Source organism: Heliangelus exortis, chromosome 28 (genome assembly GCF_036169615.1).
Source record: "Heliangelus exortis chromosome 28, bHelExo1.hap1, whole genome shotgun sequence".
In the NCBI taxonomy this organism is placed as follows: Eukaryota; Metazoa; Chordata; class Aves; order Apodiformes; family Trochilidae; genus Heliangelus; species Heliangelus exortis.
The window spans coordinates 3,018,054-3,036,584 of record NC_092449.1 but is presented as its reverse complement, the minus strand read 5'-3'; the positions used below and the strand labels follow the sequence as shown (position 1 = coordinate 3,036,584).

The 18,531-nt window shown below is 45.8% G+C and overlaps 3 protein-coding genes across 13 annotated transcripts in view; all 3 read right to left on the bottom strand.

The window, feature by feature from the left end:
• Window positions 1-5,540, bottom strand: part of INSR (insulin receptor) — a 52,671-nt gene extending 47,131 nt beyond the window's left edge. The window contains exon 1 of the mRNA XM_071727970.1: window positions 4,628-5,540. Coding sequence (XP_071584071.1) covers window positions 4,628-5,525 — 898 coding nt within the window. The 5' untranslated portion in view covers window positions 5,526-5,540. The remainder of the gene's footprint in view (window positions 1-4,627) is intronic.
• A 6,147-nt stretch (window positions 5,541-11,687) lies between these two features.
• USE1 (unconventional SNARE in the ER 1) lies at window positions 11,688-17,028 on the bottom strand. The gene is made up of 8 exons (XM_071727985.1): window positions 16,866-17,028; window positions 16,589-16,638; window positions 15,643-15,721; window positions 14,976-15,128; window positions 14,702-14,729; window positions 13,955-13,985; window positions 12,773-12,935; window positions 11,688-12,451 (listed from the first exon to the last, which is right to left on the bottom strand). Exons 1-8 carry the CDS (start codon window positions 16,965-16,967, stop codon window positions 12,269-12,271), a joined length of 789 nt encoding a protein of 262 aa, XP_071584086.1. The 5' UTR covers window positions 16,968-17,028; the 3' UTR covers window positions 11,688-12,268.
• A 488-nt stretch (window positions 17,029-17,516) lies between these two features.
• MYO9B (myosin IXB) overlaps window positions 17,517-18,531 on the bottom strand; it is a 40,897-nt gene continuing 39,882 nt past the window's right edge. For 10 of the 11 annotated variants that reach the window (XM_071727978.1, XM_071727971.1, XM_071727973.1 and 7 more), the window contains one exon: window positions 17,517-18,459. Coding sequence is in view for 6 of the 11 variants with exons in the window: in XM_071727971.1 (XP_071584072.1) it covers window positions 18,026-18,459 (434 nt within the window). In the remaining 5 variants the exon portion in view is untranslated. The remainder of the gene's footprint in view (window positions 18,460-18,531) is intronic. The other variant, XM_071727979.1, reaches the window with a different exon arrangement.

The window sequence follows — 18,531 nt, the reverse complement described above, 5'->3', positions numbered from 1 at the left end:
ACAGCAGATGATGCCAAATGCTGATGTTAGCCTGGTATAGCAACTGAGAAGGCATTTAAAACAAATTAGAGGTTTGTGTCCAAAATAAACAATTGAATAAAAGGCTAATTTAATTGTAAAACTAAAAAGACTGAAAGAGTTTAAACGGATTTTTTTTCCACATTTAGAGAAAACCACACTTAACTCTTTTTCTTGTTCTAGTTCAGTTTGGTTTTTAAGTGACCCCTGTGGTATCTGAGCTCTCTTTTCTACCACCTCAGGGATTAAGAATAACAAGGAGTTAAGAATATGTGAAATAAAATATGCTTTTTTGTTGGAGAGTTCTCCATCTTTTCACGCTTTTGAATTCTGTTCAGCAGCTTGGATCTTCTCTCCATGCAGTAGCTGCTTAAGTCACCCCATAAATTTATTGTTACCAAGACAACAAGAAGCAGTTTTAAGCAAAGTAATAAGTGTTTTTCCACAGCTTCTCTCAATAGTGTTTTTTTCTGCAGGGACAGGGGAATTAATCAACAATTCAGTATGAAGACCAGGCAGGTTTGACCCCAGAAGGAGAGCAAAGTTGAGCAGTCAACTATAATACAGACAACCTGGTTTCAAAACCCATATAAATCAGCCTTTGGGAGAAGAAAAATCTCAAATTGATTCTCCAGTAGCAGACCCAAAGCTATTCCTGTTCAAGCTACTGGCAAAATCTCTCCTCAGTTTCAGGAGAAACAGGCTCTGCATCCAGCAGCACAGCACTATGCTGCTGGAAACACTCCTCTGTTCCCAGTTATTCAAAGTAACTTAAAAAAATAATCCTAAAATCATTACAAACACGTTTCATCAGCCTACCCCCCAAAAAAAAAAAGTTGCAAAGCATGCTTTTGAAAAACAAACAAACAAATCCCAAGATGCCAAAGCCTCTTGAACAAACTCGTTTGGTAACAACCTTCAAGTCCTGAATGAAGAAACAAGATCTGATGTCAGAGGTAAATTTTCAAGATAGAGTCTAACCAGGGGAAGAGTTGGAACTTAAGCCTTGTTTATAGTAAACTGTGTGGATACCAGACCTTAATGATTCACTGCTCCAGAGCTCTCTCAGAAGAGCCCAGGATGATGCAGTATTGCACAGGAAGATCACAAACCATTTAAGATAACTCATAGTTCATTCTGCATTTTTATGGTGTTCGCTGCCAACTTGAATAAACTATTTAAGAAAAAGTACACTCACTTGGGTCAAGTCAAAAGCTTCTATATCAAGCTGACTTTTAGAAGTGGTAGGAAATTGGAAAAGGGGCTTTCAGGTGTTTCTTAGGGTAAGTGCTGAGACAGGGAAAGATCCTGCTAAATGACAGGTTACTGAATAGGACAGTAAGAAGCTTCTAGCCTGCTGAAACCATGGTACAAAAAACATTAAAATATCTAATTGTGAAAAATTATTTAGCTTCAATTTTCCACCTCGGCCATTTAAATCTGAGCAATAAAACAAATTCAGATTCAGACTGATTCCTATGCAAAGACTAAAGGGAGTGAAGTGACAGCATCACAGGGCCATGGGAGATCACCCAGGGTAAGCTGCCAGCCCTTAAGATCCTCCTGACTTCACAGAGAGCAGGAGCAGGTTTTACACATCACCTCTATCAGCATTAACTTATATTCTGCAAAGACAGTCACCCCAAAACTGACCTCCACAAAGCTCATGGGGTTTACAGCCTATTCAGAGTGACAGTTTGTGTACCACCTCTCTTGAAAATAGCAGGAGGGCACTCTGGGAGAGCTGATAGATGCAGTCCTTGCCTGGGTTTGACACAGCTCTGCCCTGCTGCAGTTGTTCTTTATACTCTTGGGAGCAAAATTTCATTTTACACTGAGTCCCTCAACAACAAAAATTAATGCAGGGTTGAGGTGGAAAAAATGGACCAGTTTCTTAATGAGTTTACAAGCACCACAAAGTCTGCATGAGCCAGAAATAATACTTAAGAAGCAAATTATTTTAAAAGGCTATTACTACAGAAACACAAACTGGAATCTGCCCCACTTATTGACTTAGGTAGAAAAACCTCAGCTAGATTTCTACCCCCACCATCAGCTGTAGACAGGGGAGTACATGTCCAGCACCTAAATTTAGGTGAAGAGTTTGGATGGGGAGGAAGCATACAGTAAACTGTATTAACTAGTTTCCTCCTAATTACACAAAAGGAGCCCAAAGTAAGTTGTTCAGTTGGTAGCTGCCTAAAACTAGGTGAGGTAAATCCCACCCTAAATACCACAGCTAATGAACTGACGTGCATGAGTCATGTGCAAGATTTATTTCAAGAAGTTGCATTATGTTTACACAGTGATAAAAAAAACACACAAACCTGTTTTTCTTCACAAAACAAGACATATGTATTTTCATTTTATGCATAGGTCAGGTCTCCTTTCCTTAACCCTTGCTTCTGTTCCTCTCAGTAACTTCTGAACTCACCATGTAAAAGAGGAAGACAGTTCTCATTCCTAGAAGACTCATGAAAACTGGGGATGGGGTCAAGGACAGAAAATTCAGCATTTCCATCCAAAGGATGCTTTAAGTGTGAACTCAAACCATCCACCCAGTTTGCATACTGAGCCACCTACACGTGTACTATAAGCTGCTTTCCCCCAGCCTCTTAACTGGTGTTGTCTAAAAGAAGTAAAGGAAAGAGAAAGAAATGCAACACAAGAAAAATTACACCCGGTTGGGCTCAGAGATGGTGGGGCTCTTGTCACATCGTTATCATGTGCACGTTTGGAGAGAATTCAGGACACAACTCTCCCAGAAAGCAGCTTTCATTAGTCCTGTTGCTCAGGGAACAACTTGTTTGCTTATGCAACGACTGTACATGCATTTACCCTCTGAGCCACGCTGATGCAGGCCCTCGAGTCCCTGTGTTGTTTTCCATCCACACTGTAGCTCTGCCTGATCTAATCATCCTCAGAAAATGGAGTCAAACATCAAAGCAGATGAAAAACCTTTCAAATTAGCGACCTTATCAGCCAGGTTGTCTGTAAAATACTTTGAAAACTATTTGTGCTACATGAAAGGTAGAAAAAAATACTCCACCCCAGACTTTGCTTGGACTTGGTCTGGTGCATTGCTGCTGTTTCTCCATCCATGAATTATAGAGCATATTTTCCCAGCATGTAGCAACCCAGCAAAGATTAGGGAATTAAGATCATAAACACACTTGCAACCCAGAAAGCAAACAGGATTTAAATAAATAAATAAATAAATAAATAAATAAAGCTTCACTGCAGTAGTGCTAATAATGTTTTTGAATTAGGAACTGTTGGACTGAAGTTGTAGATGTGTTTATTATTAGTGCTATATGTCAACTTCCTTTACCATTTCTCTATCAGTAACTGGCAGGTCTGTACAGGCTTTCCAGCTGGAACCTACCCTCCCAAGCTAAAACTGTACCACTGGCTAGGCTGCTAGTGTAAAAACATGTATGAAGAAGAAACTGGGATATTTTTTGAAATACAGAATTTGTCTGATTGCTGGGGGGGGAGGAGAGGGAAATAAATGAAAGAAAAAAGGCTGTCTTAAGGGTACACCCTGCTTTATTCCCTGTGTACTGAATACATTTCAAAAATGCCCCTAACTGCACTGTCTGCAGTTGAACTGATTCTCTTGCTATTGCCTTTTCCAAGGAGAAAACTTAAAGGTAGACTGTGGGATTGTCTATGGGACAGGCAATTCGTGTATCCAGATAACTCTCTTCAAATAGTTTACAGTTGTTTATTAGTACAGTGAAAGATCATTGAAAATTAAAGCCTCTACCTAGAAGTATTTCCTAAGCAAGTAACCCATCAAAGCAGCTCATATGGCTTGAACTCGTGTCAGCTGTGGATTAACATCCACATGGATACAACATCTTTATATCGGTACCGTGTAGTTCACAGGACCCTGTTTAAACACGGACCCCAACCTTTGAGCCTCACCTCCTCTTTAATATCTGTGGATTTAAGACTTACCTCTTTGTGCTTAAAGACAAAACCTTCCTACTCTATGACTCTAAGACCCTTCCGACACCAGAGCCGGTTCTCAGACCAGCCCAGGAGAGCGGTGCCCGGTGCTGTCCCGGGGCAGAGGCCAGGCCCTTCCTCACACCTGGGCCATCCCGAACCCCGGCCCCAGCCCGAACCCCGACCCAGCTGCCCCTTCCCCGGCACAGGGCGGGGATGCCCCGGCTACACCCTCAAACCCTGCGGGCCGAGACCCGGCGGCTCAGGACGCGCCGGCGAGAGAATCCTGAGGCGAACCGGAGGGGAGCTCCAACCCCCCCCAACCCCAGCTCCAATCTCGGCCGCTGCCGAGCCCTCCCCTCACGGCTCGCTCTGCCCCACCGCGCTTTGGGGCCGAAAACACCGAACCCAGCGATGAAGGTGACCCGAGCCGCTCCCGGCGGGAGGGCTTGCGGGCCCCGTTCCCCCGGCTCCGCAAGGCCCCGGCCGAGCCGCTCCCGACACCAGCCCAGCGGCGCGGCCTGCGCGGCAGCCGCCCCCCCCCCTCCCTCCCCTTCGCCCCGAGCAGGTACAAAGGGTAACCGCGGCGGGGCCGCCGCCCGCCTCAACCCCGGGGCCGCTGCCACCCGAGGCCGCGCCCCCGGCCCCTACTCACTCTCCCCTCGGCTCCGGCCGCACCAGGCCGCCAGCACCACGGCCACGGCCAGCGCCGCCGCCGCCGCCGCTCTGGGTCCCATGCCCGCCTCGCTGGAGCCGCCGCGGCTCGGCGCGTCCCGGCGGGGGCGAATCAGAGGCCGCGGGGCGGGCGCGGGGGCCGGGCCCGGTTTCGCATCGTCGGGAAGAGACCCGGAGAAGAGGCGCGGGCCCCCTTTATAGCACCGGGCTGCCGGCCCAGGAAACGGGGCGGACGGCTCCTCCCTGCCCCTCGGTGTCGGCCCCGGCTCCGGCGGCCCCTTCCAGCACAGGCCGGGCTGGCGGCTGCCTGCCTGGCCAGTAAACAAGGGGCTGCCCCCGTCAGCTGGGAGCGGGGAGGCGGCAAGAGGCGGTGCGGAGCCGGGACGGGACGGGGGAGGAGCGGCGGCATCCACCTGCCGGGGCCGCCCCCGCTGAGGCGGCTCCGGGCCCCGCAGCTCGGGGAGGCCGGAGTAGCGCCCGCCCCCCCGGCTGGGATGGAGCTGTGGGGGCTCTGCTGGAGAGAAGCCGCCCAAGGAAGGGGGTTTGGCCTCGGTAACTTTGAGCGGCTCCAACTGAGGGGCTTGAGGAGTTGGGGCAGAGCTGCCCCGAGAGGTGGGGAAGGGGCAGCTCGCTGTCCCCAAGGGCTTGAAGGCCAACTCCAGAGATGTGACCCTTTCCTTCCTTCTCCTCTCAGTAATTACAGCTGGAGAGGCTGACTTGCCCCAGAGAGTCACTAAACAGAGCTGGGGGAGCGGGTACCCCCAGTGTACGACACCATTTTCAGCATCAAAGCCCAGCTGAAACAGCCATTTCAAATTTCTGTCTGTCTGGTGCCAGGATTCAGTATTTGATGCCTTTTTTTCTCCTTTTGTAATCATCTCTCTGCTACGCCATGACAGCACGTTTCCTGGCAACTTGCAGTAATTTTATCTGGCACTTGCTTTCGCCCATTTCTGCAAGACACTGAGTTATATAAACTGCTGGAATAAAGCTTTTCTAATTCAGAAAGACTTGGTAAATAAACATTCTTCTTTCAAATCCTTCCCCTATCATCTTCTGCTTTACAACAGATCTCACTTTTTTATTACATTTTTTGCAAAAACCAGGCCAGAGCCTCCCAGCAGGTCACTTGGCATCAACTGCTTTTTCTAGACATTGACAGAGTTTGCACTATTTTAAATACTTTGTGTTGCTTTTCCATTTAAAGAATTGCAGCAGTTGTCACAGGGACATTAAGATAGTTGTGAATGAGAGGAGGGCTGGTAAATGAAATCACATCTATTTTGGTACTGTTCACTCTCCAATGTGCCTTGAAGTTTCCCAGCTGGATGGGGTTAGGTCAAGAACCTGATTTGCCTAAATCACCTGAGAGGAAGCAGAATCAGTTGTGATGGTGCCTGGGCAACAATAGCTACATCTTAGCATTTGCAAACTGTTTAAATGTTTAGATTAAAGGCTTTATTTAAGCAGGGATGTTTTCTCTGTGATTATTATAGTGAGGTGACCCTACCCATGGCAAGGTGGTTGGAACTATACGATCTTAAAGGTTTCTACCAACCCTGAAAATTCTGTAATTCTATCAAGGGAAGATGTGTGTGTGTCTGCACAGCCTTTCAGCTGTCCATTCAGCCTGTTGGTGTGTTAAAACTGCCATCCTGGGAACAACTTTTCTCCTCTGTTTCTGTTCTCACTGCTGTTTTCTCACATTCACTCTACTACTTGCAACTCAGGACTGCAGAGGAGATCCAGAACCCACCTCATTTCTCTTCAGAGCACTTCAGGAAGTAAGGGCACTTAGAGGAAGGGAAATAAACAACAAAACTATGTGCTCTCTGCTTGCAAATTAACCTGCTTTATGACTACAGACTTTGTGGAAAACAGATAGAGCCAAACATCATCCAGACAGCCTGGGCTATGTGGAATTTATCATGTGACTGTAATAGCAACCTACTTCTGCTTACTCACTTACCTTCTTACTGCCTTTCATGTAATAATGGTATCAGCTTACAGATTGGCACAGGAGGATTAAAGGCTACAGATTTATTATCTTTCCCTAAAATACTATTTTTAGTTTCTAATTACTGATTAAAAACATCAGGGTGAAATCTTTCCAGTGTCTTTCCCATACACTCACTGCTACATATTCATCATGCTACAGTACACTAGGTCTGCAATCAGATAACCCAACACTGGCAATATGGGTGCTAAGAAACTAAGCCAGCACCTGATTACTCTTTTTTTTCTTTTTCTTTTTTTCTTTCCCCTCATAGCTGCACTGCACGTTCTTCTCTAATTTCTGATTCAAGAAACTAGAGAAGTCACTAGTTTGATACATTAAATGGGGCTGTTTTCTTCAAGACCATTCAAATTTCTCTCTGCCTCCCTAGATGTTTTGTGGTTTAGTTAAAATAACTTGTAATGAAGCAATGATACATGTCTGCTCTAGGGGTGAACACAAATTAATGTGATTCATTTCTGAATCCTAAGAAAATAAATATGGAGAAACTTGAAATAGAGAGCCTTTATCTATTTGGCCCCACAAAGACTTGCTTGGTTGGTTGGTTTTGTCCATTCCTTACTTAAATAAATCTCCCAAGTATCAAATGCCAAGAAAGGCAAGGAAAATGAGAATGGAACGAGAGTCAAAATTCTCACTCCTTCTTCCTCCCCTGCTCAATATGGCCTTTTCTTAACAAGGTTGCCGCTACCTGGGTGAACAACGGCCCCGTTGCTTGGGTTGCTCTATTTTTATTGATTTATCAAACGTGCTTTCCTGCTCACAAGTTTCTCACCAGGCAGTACGCACGTTATTCAGCCTCCTGTCCTTTGAAGATGCAGAAGAGTTGCTGTTGAAGCCAACAATAGCCAAGTCTCTGCATCATTGGCAGGATGTTGTGGAAAGGTTACAGAATTGACTTCTTAGCGACTGGTCCTAAAGCTGAGATTAGAGGAGAGCTGACCTTGGAAAATTTAGCTCATCCTGTTTGGAGTCACACAGAACCATCTGCCAGCTCTCTTAATATAAAATATTTTGTGTCATTTCATGTCCTTTCTTACCCTTCCTTCCGTCCACACCAAATCTGATAAGTGACTGCTCTCTTCTGGATGGGAGAAAGCTCAGATGATGAAGATCCGGTCACTTTACGTGCTAAGGACAGAAGTCCCAGCTTTTTACTGTTGAAACAGGAAGCACTATCAGATCCTTCTGGAGAATTCTATTGTTACATTAGCAAACACAACCACTGCCCAAGGGGAAAATGGCAGAGGGCATCTCTGCCACATGCAGTTCAATGAAACTGGAGATGAAGGATACAAAGGAAATCACAGCTCCCCATGGCCTACTGTGGTGCTGCCTCTTTTTTCTCAGTTTCTGGGTTTATTCAGATTAATTTTTGGATGTCACAGAGCCAGATGCAACATTGGCCTTACTCTCCATTCTTCATCAGAAGATTTTTGTTCTAATTCAGTGCCAAGCTTTTCACATAATCATTAAGGCTGGAAAAGACCTCTAAGATCAACTCCAAAGAACCTAGAATTCAGCCCCAAAGCACCCACATTTTTCTCCATTGCTACAAGAACCACACAGCACTCAGCCTCCAGCACGTGGAGCCATCGCTGCGCAAACAGCCAGGCAGATCTATATCTGGCCTCCCAACCCCTCTCTGCAGCCTCCTCATCCACCATTCTTTCCTACAGCTTCTCACAGGACACCTAACCCCACATCTAGTTTGCACAACCACCTCCTCTGCTGCCAGGCATGCTGTTCTCTATCAGCAGCCACGTGCGAGTTAGCGGCGTCACCGCCGGGGCTCCACTGCTTCTGCTCTCCAGCTCAACACCCCTAAACAACCCCTCCCCCCCAGTTTTTATCTCTTTTTTTAAAAAATTTTATTATTATTGCTTTACACTGACGCATGGCTTTGCTGATCCCAGCAGCAAACCCCAACTCCACGCTGCTTACTCTCACGTTTTGCTTTTTGGGTGAGAGGGAACTCCTGTGCCCGTTTTTGGGACCCGCTTTGTTCCGTCGCTAGGAGACCCGCCCTTTCTTGGTAAATGTTACAAACCAGGCATATCTAATCCATTATTCACTCACTGCTGCTGCTTCCCACTTCCATCTCCTATTAGGAGGTAGTGCTCATACCAGAAATGTCACGGTGGTGTCGTATGACAGGTGGTATTGATTGAGCTCAGGCAGTTTAATGTCACTCCCGTTCAGCGGGAGCACACGGCGAGCGTGCACCAAACCTCAGCAATGCGGCAGATCAGGACCAGAGCTCCCAGCCAGCCCTGCACTGGGCTGTGGGACTCTGGAATGGCATCAGCACTCTGCTGTTGACCAAGGAATTTGGTTAGTGTAGCTGGTGTTATCATGGCTAAGGTTTTTTTAATTTTATGATTTTAAGTATTAATTGGCAGGCTCTGGTTCTGGGGGTTGCAGGTCAGGTTTACAGCACAGTCAGTGAGAACGGAGGTGACTTGTCTGGGATCAGAGGGGGAACTGTGAGCAGCAGAACCCAGGTCTGTCCACCCCCTTGCTTTTACCCTTTTAAAATACCCCTTTTGTGCAGGAAAACTGCCAGTTTTGGAAAACCTCTCACAGCCTATTAAGTGATACACAGGGGCTCTGCAAACTAAAGCCAGGGGAACATTTGCCCAAAAGGAGCTGATACCACCCAGCCACTGTATACAGTGTTCTGCTCCTGCCACTCACACATCCTTACTACTTATTGACTGTAAAAAAATCCTTCCAAAACAACAAATCCAGCTGTGATTAAGGACACTGCTTAAACATTAAGTATTATATTATAAGGAGCCTCTGTCACCAAGGATGCTTGCCAGAAAAGCTTAGAACAACCCATAGTTACTGTTGCTGTTGCTGCCAGGCTTGGAAACAGTGCATTCTCTGACCTGACGTGACCCAGGTCTCTAAAAGATTTTTTTATTTATTTTTTGCTTGCTGTCTGAAAGTAGGTAGTCTGCCAAGAGGCCAACCAAGGCCCAGCCCTACGTCTGATAAACATCTCTCCATCTGGATTGCCCAAGCTTTGGGGAAAGTTAAGCAACTCTTACAGAAAGCTATTTCTATATATAACATTATTCTGTAGAGAGAAGCACATCAGAGTCCTGGGCTAGGAAATGGAGCTGAGGGCTAAAGAAGCAGAACATCCAACCACCACTACCACCCATACAAGAGTCCAAAATAAAAATTGTCACTCTGCCTACAAAATGTCACAAAGCCTTAAGTGACTGTTTATTCTAAATACAACTGACACTGATCTTCAGAGTGTTTTTGAATGACTATAATTACTAAATGAACTCCAGAAAAGCAAAGACTGCAATTGCCAATTGACAAAAACAGTCGTTGTGTGTAGGGAGACTGCTGGCCACTGAGGGAATTAATCCCTTTGGTTTGCCAAGGCAGAAGGTAACATTCTTCCAGCAGGTCAGAGGTAACCAGGAGCTGTAGGCACTGTGCTCAGTGGTCATGGAGATATCACACAAGGTGTTGGTAGTTACAGGATTCAGTCTCAGTTCAAACACCCATGAAACAGCAAAAGTTAAATGGCATGTGTTTCTAAACTGATTTCCTAGCAGGCTTCTTTGTAAAGGAATCACTGTGGACTTGGAAGGGTGGGTATTTTCTTGGGGGCAAGCTGTCACTAGTAGTTCCCTTTTAAGTCATATCCAATGCAACTTTTAATTTATAAGTGCCAAAAAGGTACAGGCAACATGTGGCTAACAGCTGTAAAAACATTTTATTCCAAGTCATAAAGGGGAAAATGTTATAGATGATAAAGAATGAATGTTGCATCATTCCAGTATCTCACACAAAAAAGCTCAAAACAATCCAGCACTACATTCATCCTCTGCTCTAAGAGGAGAAGCACTGAAATGCCTGCAGAGAAAGTAGTGAACAGTGAGAGTTTAAAAATAATCTGGTGACACAGCATTCACTAATGAAGCACAACAAAATGGCAAACATTACAGCTGAAGAAAAATTCCTGGGAAAAGTAGAAATGTTCATAAATGGATTGCTACAACTATAAATTTCTATAAAGTTCCAGGTAAGTAAAAAAATTTGCTCAAATACAACAAGAATGTTGCATAGATGAGTAGCTAGAAGAAAAACCTGTACTTCCTACTGTAATTACTCAACTGATCCAGAAGTGAATGGCATACTAACTTGCAAACATCCTGTTGCATGAGAATACTTCAAGTAAAAAATGCTAACTGGCTTCATTAACACAGCTGCTTTTGTAAAGAACAAAGAACAATTCTGAAACAGAGCCCCTTACTTTGGGGTGTGCTCAAACCAGCAGTGGCATTTTCATAAGAACTTAACTGCTGGGATAAAAAGCTTTTCCCTCTCCCTCAGGGCTACAACAGATCAGCTGAACACACCCCATCTAGCGGTACCCAGCAGCAACAGAAGCAGCAAAGGAGCACTTGGGAGTCACCGGCTGCTCCTCACCCTCCCGATGAAACCCTGCACACACCCCAACGCCAGCATTTCCCAGAGCAAGGCTCCAGAAACCACAGCACTGATGTGGAATGGTTTGTTTTTAGCTTATCACGAGCTTAAAAATGGTTCTTACGTTGCCACAACAAACCTTGCTTTACTGCAGGCTCTGCATTTTTCTAGCAGTGACAGTGTTTTAAAAATACTCATCCTCAGAATTCATTCTGCTTTACTGTAGTGACCTGTTAATACATGTTTAACACAAACACTCTGTGACCAGAATAATTTGTCTCAAAAGGTAAAAGGATGAATTTTTTTTTTTTTCATTATTGTTTCTGCCTTGAAGACAGACACCACTTTGCTTTGCCCTCATATAACAGTGAAAAAAAAAAAAAATGTTTATTCAGGTGAGGTCTCTGCCATACAGGGAGCACTGTGTGTACAGTTCTGCCATGCCAGGGTCACAGTGTTTTCTTGACACAACAGCATCAACAGAAAGACAATGAGTGAGAACAATTATACATAAAAAAAGGGAAGCAAACACTGCAACAGCAAACAACTTCAGCCCTTTTATAAGAAGTCCAAACTGTGGAATACTGCCAAGTCCAAAGGCCCAAATACCCATCAGGGAACAAGGTGAGCCTGAGAATTGTTTTACCTGTTGATATTCTGAATCTGAGCCAGGCAAGCACCTCAATGGCAGCATTCTCTTTCTACACCCTACAGCTGCATAGGTAGAGATCTTTGTAATTAAATATCCTGTTGGCAGCAAGGTCCTACTTCAGTACAGTAAAGCTGTAAAGACAGGAAAAATTTTAAGACTTCAACTGTTACTTGTATTTATATTGAGTAAACACCTTTTAGGAGTCATTACAAGCAGAACTGTATCTATCCACTAAGTAACTTGACAGCAACTCCATGGTATATATCTTTATCCCAGTTCTTCCCTCTATAAACAATATTCACTAAGTGAAAAAAGTAACCAAGTATCCAAATGGATACTTTCTCCAAGTGGAGAAAGCCTTCCCCATGAAATCCTGCACGGAATGCAGTGATCCCACAGGGATGAGATGCAAGGGAAGGCTGTAGGCAGCCTCTTCAAGGGCATGATAGGTGGCAAAGAAATTGATTGCTGACAGTCAGCACACCTGCTAAAAATCATTTTAGTTTAGGGAAAATCCTGATAAAGAGAATCATGCTGATGAATATAAAACAAACTACAATTAACATTATCCATAACAGCCAGTTGACTGATTTCTTTGCATGCTGTTCAAGGCGGTCAGATTCATCCCTGAGCTTCTCAAAGTTCTGGTCTGCCATCCTCAGGGAATGGGACAGTGTCTGGGGGACAAAGAGAAGAAACAGTTTCAAACTCAGACTTGAAAGCTCTCAGCACGATTTTCTTCCAACACAGAAAAGGTTTGATTGCACTACAGAAGCAGACAGGTATTGCCTCCAAGTCTCCCCACTCTGTTCTCACTTGGAATCAAGTTATAGCTATAGTATTTATAGCTTTAGTATTTATAGATTTTGTATTTTTAGGTATAGTATTTATAGGTATAGTGCTTATAGGTATAGTATTTATAGGTATAGTATTTAACATTCTAGGCACTTTAACCCTCTGGGTTGCAAAACTGAGGTGAACACTTGAACATGTGCTACCTGGTTATCTTGTTTTATCACGTTCTGTGCAGCCAGAGTGTTGTTTTTCAGACTGCGAGCCAAACTTAGCATTTCTTCAGCTAACTTCTCCTGCATATCCTGATGGTGCTGTAAGACAGCATCCAGCTCAACTGCTGACTGCTTCGCATCAGGTGAAAGGCCTCTGCAAGAGGATAAAAGGAAATAAAAGAAATGGGATTTTTACTTTCTTGTGGGTTGATCTCTCAAAGGTCTGCCCAGACTTGGTAACTCAGACAACAAGAGCAGTTAAATTAGAATCATAGAATCATAGAATGGGCTGGGTTGGAAGGGACCTCAGAGCTCATCAAGTCCAACCCTTGCTCCACTCCCCCCGTGGTTCCCAGCCCATGGCACTGAGTGCCACATCCAGGCTCTTTTGAAATATCTCCAGGGATGGAGAATCCACCCCTTCCCTGGGCAGCCCATTCCAATGCCTGATCACCCTCTCCAGAAAGAAATTCTTTCTCATGTCCAACCTAAACCTCCCCTGGCACAACTTGAGACCTCTTGTGCCCTCTTGTCTTGCTGAGAGTTGCCTGGGAAAAGAGCCCAACCCCCCCCCTGGCTCCAACCTCCTTTCAGGGAGTTGTAGAGAGTGATGAGGTCTCCCCTGAGCCTCCTCTTCTCCAGCCTCAACACCCCCAGCTCCCTCAGCCCTTCCTCACAGGAATTCTGCTGGATCCCTTCCCAGCCTCCTTGCTCTTCTCTGGACCTGCTCCAGCACCTCAATCTCCTTCCTGAGCTGAGGGGCCCAGAACTGGACACAGGACTCAAGCTGTGGCCTCCCCAGGGCTGAGCACAGGGGCAGAATCCCTTCCCTGGACCTGCTGGCCACGCTGTTCCTGAGCCAGCCCAGGATGCCATTGGCCTTGTTGGCTACCTGGGCACACTGCTGGCTCCTCTTCAGCTTCCTGGCAATCCAGACTCCCAGGTCCCTCTCTGTCTGGCTGCTCTCAGCCACTCTGTGCCCAGCCTGTAGCACTGCATGGGATTGCTGTGGCCAAAGTGCAGGACCTGGCACTTGGCCTTAAAATTAGTTGAAGTCATTATATTTAGGTTTCTATCAGCAGGCACTTCACCCAAAGTACAGCTATGATTTAAAGGTCATGGGGAAAGCAGTTCCCAAAACACTGAGCATCAGAAGGAGAAATTTTGACTTACTTCCGTTTCCTTATATTTAGCTCCTCAGCACCTGCAAAAAGAATTAAATTTGTGTTTCAGCACGTTACAAGTTCCCATGCAATCACTGGCTGAAGAAAAGAGTTTTCTGTAAGAGATTTTCAGATGTCCTAACCCTACTTGTCCCTCTAGCCTAGGGAACACAGATTACAAATGCCTACCTGCTTTTCACAGGGAAAAGACAACAGGTAATATCAAACATATGGTGAACAGAAAAAAACAGATGATTCATACCCCTGAGGGCATGGTTTAAGCCTGTGTGTCTTAGTGTTCTCTTTCAGGACACATTAGTTTGGCCTGGCTCCAGCCACCCTAACAGTAGCTATGGAAACAGCAAATTAATTCCTACCAGCTCCCTACATGAATAACGTGGCTGTATAGTTAAGAGGAATTGAACAACGCCTACACTAAGTGCCTGAAATCAAATGATTTGCTCAGAGCAGAAGAGAACAGGAGCAACAATAAAAGGCAAATTGTCCTTGCTCATTCTGTAATTAGAATGTCTGTTTCTGTGCAAATGCAAGAAAAATAGGTTCCTGCAAGTCCCCGCTGTCATACTGATAACAGCATTTAGGCTTTTATCAATTAAGGTTCTGGGTTTTGCTTGGTTTTAAAATCTCCACTAAATTAAAGGTACCTTTTGACTGATCTCATTACCTGACCTTCCTCTTTCTCTCCCTGTAAGACTCAGGTTATCTCAAGTTAGAGAAAACAACTGATTAAACTCACCACTGATAGCCAAAGGATCCAAAGGGTCCTGGGAAAGAAAAAAAAGAAACAAAACAAAAGATTAAAGAAACAAAACAAAAGATTACAAAGAGACAGTGATAAAAGAAAGTCCCCTTCAGGCCTAGCATAGTGCCTGTGCCCAGTATTTAGACTGCCCAACCCACAAAAAAGTGACTTCCCCACCACTTCCAAGGCACAGCCACCAAAGGTGGCTAAATGCAAGAAGAGAAAATCTATACAATAGCAGTAAAGAAGGAACAGCACCAAAACATACTGTACCAAGCAGCTCACTCCTCATCTTGCCTGTGCAGCGAGCCTTTGTCTGCAGGTGAACTGTTTTAGTAGCTGGGGTTCTCTCTTTGGTTGTTGTAGGGGTACGTCCAGGAGCCAAGAACTGATTTGCCAGAGCCTTTTCTGTTGATGAAGACTGTGAGTAGGCAAAAGCAATGAAAAGTCATGAATATCAAATTCTGCAGTGTGAGGACACCTGGATGTGTGACCAACAAGGCTGCAGGGAACACTTCCACAGCTGCTTCCCACAGAACAAAGTCAGTCCAAACAACAGTGCTGAATTTACCTGCACTAATTCTGGTACAGTACACAATTCTGAAATTGGCATTTCCTAGCTCTCCAGGGACATGTGGTACTGTCCAAGAGAGGTGTTAGGCTTAACAGACAGTACCTTCCTCTGTATCTCACAGCAAAGTGAGAAAGCTGTAGGCAAGATGCACTTTGCTTTTGAAGATGAGGAAAGAAGATTCAAATCTCACATACTACAAAAATCCAGTGTAGTTATTCACAGTTTTACAAGTTCTGCCTGAGAAGATTTTAACAAGTGTGATTTTGAGACATACAATAAAGGCAAAAGTAGGAACCAGGCAATGGCATGAACACAAACAAGTAATACTTAAGTCTTTTCAAGCTGAATTAATAGATCTTACCAATTTTTCAGCTTCTAAAAGCCCCTTTAGGAAGTCCACTTTGCGAGAGTATTCATTCAGCAGCTCTGGGGCAGGCTTGCTATTGGAATTAAGTAATAATATGGAAAACAGAAGTTATCAATATTTTCTATTGTTCAGGTGATTTTCTACATAAAATAAGCAATAATCCCAACACCCAGTTCTTCGAAGAAACCTCTTTTAACAGAAATCACCTCGGGCTAGGAATACGCTTACAAAGCTCTGCAAATCACCTTTTGGTAGAATTGTCAGGGTTGGAAGGGACCTTTAAATTCATCCAGTTCCACCCCCCCTGCCATGGGCAGGGACACCTCCCACAGATCAGGTTGCTCAGAGCCCCATCCATCCTGGCTTTAAAAACTTCCAGGGATGGATGGGGATCCCACTCCCTCTCTGGGCAACCTGTGCCAGGCTCTCACCACCCTCACGGGGAAGAACTTCTTCCTAATATCTCATCTAAATCTCCCCTCCTCTAGTTTGAATCCATTCCCTCATGTCCTACCAGAGATCCCCAAGAGTCCCTCCCCTGCTGTCTTGTAGCCCCCTTTAGGATCCTGGAAGGCCACAAAAAGGTCTCCTCCTTCTCCAGACCAAACCACCCCAACTCTCTTCGTGTCTTAAAGGAGAGGCACTCCAGCCCTCTGAGCATCCCTGTGGCCCTTCTCTGGACACACTCCAGCTTCTCCGTGTCTTTCTTGGGACAAGGCCAGGGCCCAGGGCCAAGGCTGAGGTGCAGGGAAAGGTGCGTGAGGCCACGACAGCCCCACACAGCTCCTCACAGGGTTAGGCCGGGGGCAGTTCCTCCTTCCGCAGGAGACATTTCCTCAGGGAAGCGTAGCCAGTGCTGTGCTGCTGCCAAGCTGTGTCTGTCTTACGGACAAAAGACCAAGGACAGCACAAAAGCCGCGGGGTTACAGGGAGGACTCACCTGGACTGCTTCTTCAGCTCGCAGAGCATGTCCTCGAGAGCGGCTACATACTGAGGAGAAAAAAAAAGCTTCTAAGCGACCGGATCGAGGAGACACATTCTGTCAAGCAGAGGCTGATGCAGGACCGAGCGCGGGGGTGGAATTTAATGCTCCACAGCACCCGCTGTCTCAGTTTCTGCCGTGGAGCCGAACCGCTCTGCTGAGAGGGTACAGAGGCAGTTGGCTCCCGCGCTTTCCCCCGTTCCGTCTCGCCCCGACAGCGCGGGCTGCGGCTCACCTTCTCCAGCCGCCACTCCTCGGGGTCCCGCCGCTCAGCCGCCAGCGCTTCGCAGCGGCTCAACAACCGCATCAGGTTCAGCTCCAGCCGCGTCGCGGCCATGGCGGACGCTCCGGTCCCGCCGGATGTTGCCTCAGGGAGACTTCCGAGCGGCGGCCGCCATCTTAGGGCGGGGCGGAAGGGGGAGGGGATGCGCTGCTGCAGTCTGCGCGCTTTCATTTAAATAAAAAAACCCTCCGTCAAATCACAACAAAAACCCCAGCAGACATTCACAGAGGTGGCTGCTGCTCGACGCAACACGGACAGCGCTGTGGTGGCATCGCCACAGCTCCGGAGGCAGCGATTGCGCTTGCCCGAGCTGCGCTCGTCCTTCAGAGCGCGGAGCAAGGAGTGCAGAGCAGTTCTGTGAAGGGCTGGGGCAGTGCCTGCTGCTCCGCAACCTGGAACTGATCCTCACCCTCAGGGTTTCACCTCACATCTGTGAAGCCCGGGGAGGATGAAGCAGCTGGGCCCAGGACAAAGACCTGAGCTGGGGTGTGTGTTTGCTCCGAGGTGAAGAGAGCTTTTCTCAGCACTTCGTGAGGTACTGACAAAGATACTCGATGCCAGTCACATATTTCCTTCCAGAGGAACTGATCACTAAGCCAGGCAGACAGTGACAAAGAAACACATGTATTTTTAAAAAGTGCAATGTATTAATAAACGTTTTTATATATTTTGGTCTCAGTTAAGGCTATTACAACATTAACAGTTCTGTAAACCACACAGAAAATTGTCATAAAAACATTAAAAAAAACAAACCTTAAGGCAACACACACTGACCCACACTCACTGTTGGTCCCATGAAAGTCCATTGTAAGGCAGATGGGAAAAGGCACGGCAGCAGAATTAGGGGACGTGGTTGTGTTTTCCCTGGACACTCAACCCAGGTTATTTTAATCAGTGTAAGTTTCATATTCTACTCTCTTTGCAGGGTTTTAATTTAAAGTGAAGAATATTCATTTTAAACAGCCTTGCTTAACCCTTACAGTACTGTACATTTCCAGGCTGCCTTCCCAGCAGCCACATAAAAGAACATGAGCAAGTTCACAGCCTTCAGAGAGTTAAAGCCAAAGCTGCAGTCAATGTCAAAAAAGTCCAGACAGCTGATGTATTTTATTTCACTTCTCCATACAGGGAATGTGAGAATAAGGGTCCGAAAACCTCCTTTTTACTTTTGCTGTGGGTCCATATTCTTCCAAGAGTTCCTGAGCATGGGCCATTGCAGACCCTTGTGCAATGTACACTGAGTGGATTTTATCAGTTCGCCTTGCTGGCTGCTCCCTTCTTCTCACCATTATTTGAGACTTAGCTGAAATTCTGCCTGGGGAATCTGTACATCTGAAAATCCCAGGAGGAAGTTTTATATTTGCTGTTGGCATCACTGGAGTACGACGGGGCACTTTAATCTTGGACAGTGTTAAAGACGATCTGTGTCTTGAAGCCAGGGATGCAGAGGAAGAATTCAAAGAGGTTTGCAAAAGAGAAGGCACTTTGCAAATGTCTTTGGCAGGCATACTGGAGCTCTGAGCACGGCAGTGTAATCCAATAATTGCTTTAAAGAAACAAGATACTTAGATACTGAATGCATGCATAAAAACCATAACATGATACAAGCAGCTGTGAC